The sequence below is a fragment of the Amblyomma mixtum genome, chromosome 5, assembly GCF_055824585.1.
Source record: "Amblyomma mixtum isolate Tamu chromosome 5, ASM5582458v1, whole genome shotgun sequence".
Lineage (NCBI taxonomy): Eukaryota > Metazoa > Arthropoda > Arachnida > Ixodida > Ixodidae > Amblyomma > Amblyomma mixtum.
The window spans coordinates 177,795,857-177,804,427 of NC_143016.1; the positions used below are offsets into that span (position 1 = coordinate 177,795,857).

Consider the following 8,571-nt stretch of genomic DNA (forward strand, 5'->3'; position numbering starts at 1 on the left):
CAAGCTGCGACGGACTGTTTTTCCTCTGCATATAGTGCGGGTGGCATCTGAAATGAGCACACATTCGGGATAAACCACCTAGCATGCCCAATAAATAATGTTCAAACGTGACTTAGAAAATAACTAATTGTAGAGGCCCCTAGATACCGGCGCATTAATTTAGTTGAAACAAACGCTTTCAAGTTGCTACTCACAAACACTTCGAAGGTTACGCGTTTGCACTAGTCCAAATTAACACACACCAGCTGATCGAGCACGCAGCAAGCGCTCTCAGAACTGGACCATAAAATTTGCTTCGCGTGACGCTAAACAGCCAAGCAACGGATGCTTGCTTTAGCACCACGCCCAGTGCCCGCACTCGTTTCCTACACCCATTTCCTCACTGCTTCGCCTCGGCGACGCTTAACGCCCACCAAAGTTCATGCGGTATTATCAAAAAAATTCGGAAGAACGTAGTACATAAGGAATATATACCTCCATTGCGCTTACAGAAAACTTGTGCATGGCGGACAGTGCCGTCATCCGTGGGCGATTTTTGAGTGGTCACTTGTTCTACTGGACTGGACTGAAACGCACGCCCCCTCCCCTTCTACCGTTTAAGGAAGTATGTACAAGAATAGACGTTTTGACATCACTTTTATTTGTTTATTTTTATTTTATTTATTTATGGTACCCCTCAGTGCCAAAGCATTACAGATGGGGAGTGGCAAACACACAAGAGTACGATTACAAAAATGCAGCAGAGAGACAAATCTAAATAACACCTGAGTATACAATGCTAGCTATAGCTTCGCGGAACATCTCGTAATTATTGATGTCGGCAGTATCTAATGGTAGGTGATTCCAGTCACGCGAGGTACGCAGCAAAAATCACTGAGAAAAATATTTGGTGTTAGAAGAAGCCAGCTTTATGATTATGATCAGTACGATCGGATACATAAAATGGCTGTGGGATAAGGCGATCGCGCAGTACAGGATGATGGTAGAACTTGTGAAATAATGCGATACGACACACTTTTCGACGAAGTGACAGCGATGGAAGAGAAAGGCTAGACTTCATAGTACTTATGCTTGCAGTGCGGTTGTAATTAGTGAGGATGAAACGCTCAGAGTTATTCTAAACCATCTCAAGAGCAGTAATATGACTGTCATAAGGAGGATTCCAGACTGATGGTGCATACTCCAGTTTGGGACGAATTAGTGTTTTACATATCAAAAGTTTCGCAGAAGAAGGAATGGTGAAAACATTCCGACGTAAGTAGCCTAGCTTGCGATTAGCATTGTTGATTATGAGTTTTATACACATAATCAATGAGGATTCCGAAAAGAAATAGCGTTCGTACGGCTGTAAGAAGTGAAAAAAAAATTGGCAATGGCTTAAAGGGGCCCAGAAACACAATCTTAGTTAACTGTTTTGCCTGTTGATTGCATACAGTGAGTTATAATGGTGCTATTAGCGTCGGTAATACCGCGTACATTCCGTTTTTTAATATTTTAATGTCCTCCCAAAAACAAGTTCACGGCTCTGATGATGTCGCCACACAGTGGCGGGTTTTTAGCAGCGGATATGACGTCACCTGGCGCGAGCTTGATGACCGGACAAACAGTAAATATACTGCAAATTGTGTGAATAAATAGAGACAATATTGTCACCTGTCCGCGTTTTATATTAGATCAACAAAAACAACTTGCTTGTCTTAGATAAAAGCCCTGCAAAGCAAGTAAAATAAAAATACACCACCAGGGGCGCTCTGGCATGGAAACAACGCTGCCAGTCTCAGCAAGAACGAGTTACAGAGAGCAGGCAACCATGGAGTAAAAACTTCCGCGACGTGCTCTGGCTGGCAGTTTTGATTGGTTGCGCCAGGTGCCGTCATTGGGAGAGCGAAATACGAGTGGGAAGCCCCGCCAAAATCGAGTTGAGGGCAGCGTTTTGTTTGCTTGTATTTTGAAATTTCTTCACTGAATAACTGCCGTTCCTGTGCATCGATTCCTGTAATTCTTTTTATGTCAGCATCTGTGTGACATAAACAACCCACCTGAAGTATAGCCGGTATTCCCCCAGGCAGTGTTTCGCAGCCCCTTTAACATGGCTAACTCTAGAAATCAGCGAAAAGCAGGCACGCTTGCTGAGCGTCTCAGGCTCGTCCATGGCAGCTCCGCTACACGCTCGCAACAGCCGTTCTATATATACCCGCACGACCACGTGGCTGTGATGTGGTATCACATGGTTTTACGACAACCCTATCGGGTGCCATCACGTGACTTGACATCACCCCATCATATATTCTTAGGGTCAAAGGTTGACCCAAAGGTCACCTAATGCCAAAGGTCAGCTAAAGGTCATGGGCTGAGGTCAGGGGTCAAGGGTTCGACACCATAACTGTACCACATATAGTCATACGTGGACAACGTAGTCGGCTGAAGGTCGTTCAAGGTCATTCTCCGGCCTACGCGACAACTGCTTTTACTAAAGTAGTGAAGCTTTTCGCTTCAATACGCTAGTGGTTGATGTGTTTGTTCACTCGAAGGTTGTGAAAACCAATCAGATGAAGCAGTTAGGGCATCTGCGGCGGCTCTGTGGTTATAGCGTTCTGCTGCTGACCCGAAACAACCGGGTTCGATCCTGCCCGCGGCGGTCGAACTGCGATTGGAGCAAAATTATAGAGGTTCGTGTACTGTGCAATTTCATTGCAGGTGAAAGAACCTCAGGTAGTCGAAATTTCCGGAGCCCTTCACTGCACTTTCCTCATAGCCTGAATTGTTTTGGGACCTTAAAAACCCATAAACCTTAAAATGCTTAGGGTCATACCTACCCATTTCGAGTTATAGCGTAGCGGTAATATGAACGCATGATTCTAGGGCAAATATACTTACGTTACAGAGCTGATTGGTATAATCCAACTAGTACAGTTCTGGGCGGTACTTTCTAATAGGCAAGTTAATTTGGCATTAAGTGGGCAAGAACAAGAAAGGACAAGAACACGCCGACAAAAGAAGTGAGAAGCTAAGGTAACAACTTTCATTATGCAGTTTTGGTTTGGTTGGTTTATAGGGTTTAACGTCCCAAAGCGACTCAGGCTATGAGAGACACCGTAGTGAAGGGCTCCAGAAATTTCGACCACCTGGGGTTCCTTAACGTGCACTGACATCGCACAGTACACGGGCATCTAGAATTTCCCCTCCAAAGAAATTCCAGCCGCCACGGCCGGGATCGAACCCGCGTCTTTCGGGTCAGCAGCCGAGCACCATAACCACTGAGCCACCGCGGCGGCTTTTATGCAGTTTTATAGGGGCAAATGGCCAAGACAACAAGGCGAAAAAAAGGCAAAAGCGCTTCTCGAGAAATTTATTGAAGGAACGACTCGAAAACTAAAGGTAACGAGCTTTACTTTCTAAAGGCGTAGGGTGGAAGTCGGGTAAACGTGAAGTGAACCCTAACGAAAAAATTGTTCATGGAAGTTTAAGGTTAGTGAGGCGCAGCAAAACACTGCAGTACCAGTTTCACATTCCTAAAAAGAAGAGTAAATAAAAAAATGCTTTGTGTAAGGAGAACAATTTAAAGGTGAAAAAAAAGTCATAACCAAGAATTAAACTGAAAGAAACCGGTCAGGAACTTGGCAAGAAGGCTAGCAACAAGGCTAGCAAAGAAACCAAATGATAACCGGTGTCAAAAGCCAGCAGTTAACACGGATGACAGCCAGGAATGTGAGCTAATATCGAAAAGTAAAAAATATGTCAGACATTAAAAACCGAAAACAAAACTAAATGCTGTGTGAAGCGCTAGAAAAATGGATGAAATAGGATATAAACAAAAAATCACAGGGAAAAACGGAAATATGTATCGATCATTTTCTATAAGCCTCATAAAAATGTGCCTTTTTATACACAAATAATTCATGAAATGGGGCGAAAGCGAGAATTGTTTCACATTAGTTAGTTCTCGCTTTCGCCCCATTTCTTGAATTATTTGTGTTTTAAAAGGCACCTTTCTCTCTTTTTTTTGCCGCATCATCCTTGTCATGAACCCCGATCAGCCGTCTAGAACTGCGGTAATCATTGTTCGAAACAAAAACTTGCAAGTCGAACGTCTCTTTCTATTTCATTTTTTTTGTTACTGTCAGTTGTTTCTTTTGCGCTGCTTTTCAACGTTCTGCGTTGGCTTTGAACAATCTTTCGCATACCCTGGGCTACTGACCTACGAAGCCATCACCATGCAACTTTTTTTTTTTTCGCAGGTCGACTGCCAGGCGAAAAGTGATGATCCAGCCCTGAACGCACTGAGAACAATATTCAGGGAAGCAGACAATACCGTATTTGAGAGCGCCTTCGCCTATCCCGGACTTCGTACAATCCTCCGGTGCATCTACCCATTTACACCTTTCTGCGAAGCTACAGGAAAGATAATGAGTCACGCCTTGGACATCATAAACCAGCGAAGAAGCGGAAAAGAGCCACGGAAGAATGACGTGCTACAACACGTTATCGACGCACAAACAGAAATGCTTGCCGTGTCGGCAGCGAAGGCCACTAGCGCCCGTTCAATCGACGACCGCACCTTGATGTCTAATCTTGGCACGCTGCTTTTGGCCGGCTTTGACACTACTTCGGCGTCACTTGCCTTTGTATTATACCTCCTCGCAAAACATCCCGAAGAGCAAGATAAGATAGAAGCAGAGATTGCTGCAAAATGCGGAGCCAAAGTCCAAATGGAAGAAAGCGAAAACTTAACCAACTCAGCCGGCCCCAAAGGGACGGAACCACATGTTGTCTTACAGCCGGCTCAAAAGCAAAGCACGCATAAAAGTACGCACGACACAGATTTCCGTGCGTCAGATAGTCCTGTCGATGCAGTTGAAGCGCTGAAGAGAATAAACACGGCCGCGGATGGACATCAACCAAACCGAATTGCTCATACACACGCCGAAACTGAATTACTTAGTAGTACTCCACCGGATAGGGTAACCAACGAACTCGATGAAGACGACATTATGGGCCTTGAGCGTCTAGATATGGTTGTTCGGGAAGGACTGCGTCTATATCCCGCTATTCCGGTGATGATAATCCGCCAGTGCTCCGAAGACACCACCATCCTCGGCCAGTTCATTCCGGCAGGAATAACCCTTGTGTCACCGCCCTGGCATGTCCACAGGGATCCAGAAATCTGGCCTGAACCAGAGCGCTTCCTGCCAGAGAGGTTCTCAGCAGAACGGCGGGAATGCTTGCCATCTGCATACTACCCGTTCGGACTTGGCCCAAGAATTTGCGTTGCACACAGGCTGGGAATGATGGCGCTGAAGAAGACGCTGTACAATATAGTAAAAAGGTACAGCCTTATTCTCGATGAAGATGTACCGGATCCGCTGCCGGTCGCAGTAAATAACGTTGTGCTAAATCCAGCAGCAGCCATCAAGATTCGTTTGCAGCCGAGAACAGCGGATCCATCTGACAGATGTAACAAAAGTTATTGAAAATATATCTGAGTCCTAGTACCAGTCTTTACCTTAAAATTTATTCTCGAACTCGTATGGGCCATAAAAATTCTCCGCCAACACTACCTCAGTTCCCGACTCAAGAGAGCTAGCTAGGGGAGCTTCGAGAGCTTACATGGGTGTTCTCAGCAAAAGTGGAGAAGACAAAATCCAAACATCCGCGGATGTTTCCGTAAAACATCACTTCTAGACACAAGCAGCGCCATCTACCTCATGGATTTGGCACTACTATTGCGATTTAAAGCCACATTCGCTCTATCCGGTATATTTCCTGTTATATCAGTTAATAAACTTTATAAACGTGTGCATCACAACACGAGGAATCGTCTGACACCACCCGGAACCCCCTTCGCGAAACCGTTCGGTCGAAATGGCCGTCTGAAGGTCCTCGGAATGCGCCGTTTCGGCGGGGGGGGGGGGGGGGGGGAGATTATCAGTGTGAATCCCACACATGATTCGGGATTCTTCTCAATAAGTAATGTTCGCGAAGAAACGCTTCGTACCTCATAATGCTGCGCTTTCATAGCAGTTCCCTCCTATAAACTCGTTTTCTGCTAGGATGGTTTGCACAAGTGCGACAAATCATCATCATCATCAGCCTGGCTATGCCCACTGCAAGGCAAAGGCCTCTCCCATGTCTCTCCAATTGACCCTGTTGTTTGCAAGTTGCGCCCCCCCCCCCCCCCCTACCCATGCCCGCAAATTTCTTAAATCTCATCCGTCCACCTAACTTTCTGCCGCCCCCTGCTACGCTTGCCTTCTCTAGGAATCCACTCCGTTACCCTTAAGGACCAGCGGTTATCTTGCCTTCGCATTACATGCCCTGCCCAAGCCCACTTCTTCCTCTTGATTTCAACTAGGATATCATTAACCCGCGTTTGTTCCCTCACCCACTCCGCCCTCTTTCGATCTCTTTAACGTTACACCTATCATTTTTCTTTCCATACGTCGCTGCATTGTCCTAAAGGTGAATCCTTTTCGTTAGCCTCCACGTTTCTGCCCCATAGGTAAGTACCGGTAAGGTACAGCTGTTGTAGACTTTTCTCTTGAGGGGATATTGGTAAAATGCCATTCGTGATCTCAGAAAACCTGCCATATGCGCTCCACCCCATTTTTATTCTTCTAGTTATTTCCCTCTCATGATCCGGATTAGTGGCCGCTAATAAGTAGTATCCCCTTACCAGTTCCAGCACCTCGCTACCAATTATGAACTGCTGTTCCCTAGCTAGTCTGTTCAACATTATTTCGTTTTCTGCATGTTAATGTTCAGACCCACCATTCTGCTCTGCCTGTCTAGATCATTGATCATGGTTTGCAGTCACCTCTTGAGTGACTCAGGAAGGCAATGTCATCAGGGAATCGCAGATAATTCAGATATTCTCTATTAACTCTTATCCACTATTGTTCCCAATTCAGGTCTCGGAATACCTCCTGCAAGCAGGCGGTGAATAGCACTGCCGAGATCAAACCTGGGTTTCGTTTGTCTACGCCAAAATTTCGCTTGCCTGATGCAATGATATTTGAATAAATCAGAAAAAAAATTCTTTCTAATCTGAATATTCTATTTTTGCTGCACAGACAGCGAACTCGTCATATTATTTAACTGTTAAGGGTTCGTGAGCTTTACAGAAGTTGGGATAAACACTTAGAAAAGGCGTTGATTTGCTTTTGCTAGTGCATCGAGCTCGTTACTACGAACCCTGTGCAGTGTGAGGTGAACAGGAAAAGAAAGAGTACATGATGAAAGTTATACTCGCTCCCCTCTTATGCTGTTATGTGGTGATACCGACTACGTCGGCGTCCGTGTGTTGTTCACTTGGAGCTGTAAGTAATGCAGTGTAGGTCCTCATGTCTGACGAAACTTTTGCTTGTGAATAGTGGAGTGCCAGTGTGCAGTTCACTTCAATGTCATTTTGTAGGGAACATGTGATCCGAGTCAGCACAATTATGAACAACATGCGGAACGTAGGGAACAAAGTCTCAATATTTTTCTAAGCTATTTCAGCCTTTTCAGCTCTGGTGTACAGTTGAAAGCTCGAGTCCCTTGCGGGTCGAGTCTGAAGCTATCTTTGTCAACCGGGCGTCCATGGACAACTGTGATTTTAACAGAAAAGAAATTTCTTATTGCTTAGTACGAGGTTTACTTCCTCGATGCAGTCAACGACAACGACAAAAAGGCTGCTCTGTTTGTCGCAAACCCTTCACAAAACGAAACAACTTGCAAATTATACGTGCAAACTCGCTATTTCACAGCACACAGAACCTTATCTCTACATTTCTCAAAGGTGGCAGGAGCTCTGCAGAGGCCGAATGACACAATGCAAATCCGTACAGCCCGTCAGGTGGCTAAAAATGCCGGCTTCTCTTTGTATTTTGTGTGCATGGGGATCTGCCAGTATCCGGACTGCATGTAAACTGTTTAAAAGTACGAAGCTGAATCGAGGCAGGTGATGGCGTCATCAATTCGGAGAAACCGGTCGACACCATTCTTCATAACAGGAGTGAGGCGCTGGTAATTGACGCAAAAATGCCACGTGCCATCTTTCTATTCATAGAGGATCACTAGGCTTGCCCACGGACTTGAACATTCCTGAATAATGCCCGTTTTCAACATGTCACTGGTTCACCCGTCGATTGTCTGGCATTCTAAGAGCGAAAGTCGATACAGCGTCAGTCGATTAGGTTGGACAGACCCGGTATTTAATATGTGATGAGTATGGGAAACTGGAATCTACTGTGGTTGGTGGTTCGCAAAGTTCAAAACGTGAGCGTGATTCGAGAGATCCTCCAGTAAATTCCGCAGTCACTTCAAGACAGGTATTTGTTGATCGTCGCCCAGAATTGAGACTTCTCTAGTTCGGGGCATCCGGACGACCCAGAGAGCCTTGTTCAATTTCGCTGATATTTTTACGTCGCGGTAACTCGGCAGGTTCGTAGAAATAATTGACATTCCAATAAGGGGCATATCCTTTGTTGAGTAGAACGACGCAGCAGGGGACTAACACATAGCGCAGTTGTAGAATACGGTACTTCTGTGGCGTCAAATTTATCGCAGGTGATGTTCTTTGGAACAGGTGCA

General features: G+C 45.4%; 1 protein-coding gene across 3 annotated transcripts in view; it reads left to right on the forward strand.

Moving 5' to 3' along the window:
- LOC149344902 (cytochrome P450 3A4-like) overlaps positions 1 to 5,492 on the forward strand; it is a 55,647-nt gene extending 50,155 nt beyond the window's left edge. For 2 of the 3 annotated variants that reach the window (XM_089542680.1, XM_089542679.1), the window contains exon 5: positions 4,239 to 5,492. In XM_089542680.1, coding sequence (XP_089398806.1) covers positions 4,239 to 5,471 — 1,233 coding nt within the window. In that variant the 3' untranslated portion in view covers positions 5,472 to 5,492. The remainder of the gene's footprint in view (positions 1 to 4,238) is intronic. The other variant, XM_089542681.1, reaches the window with a different exon arrangement.
- The last annotated feature ends 3,079 nt before the right edge of the window (positions 5,493 to 8,571 follow it).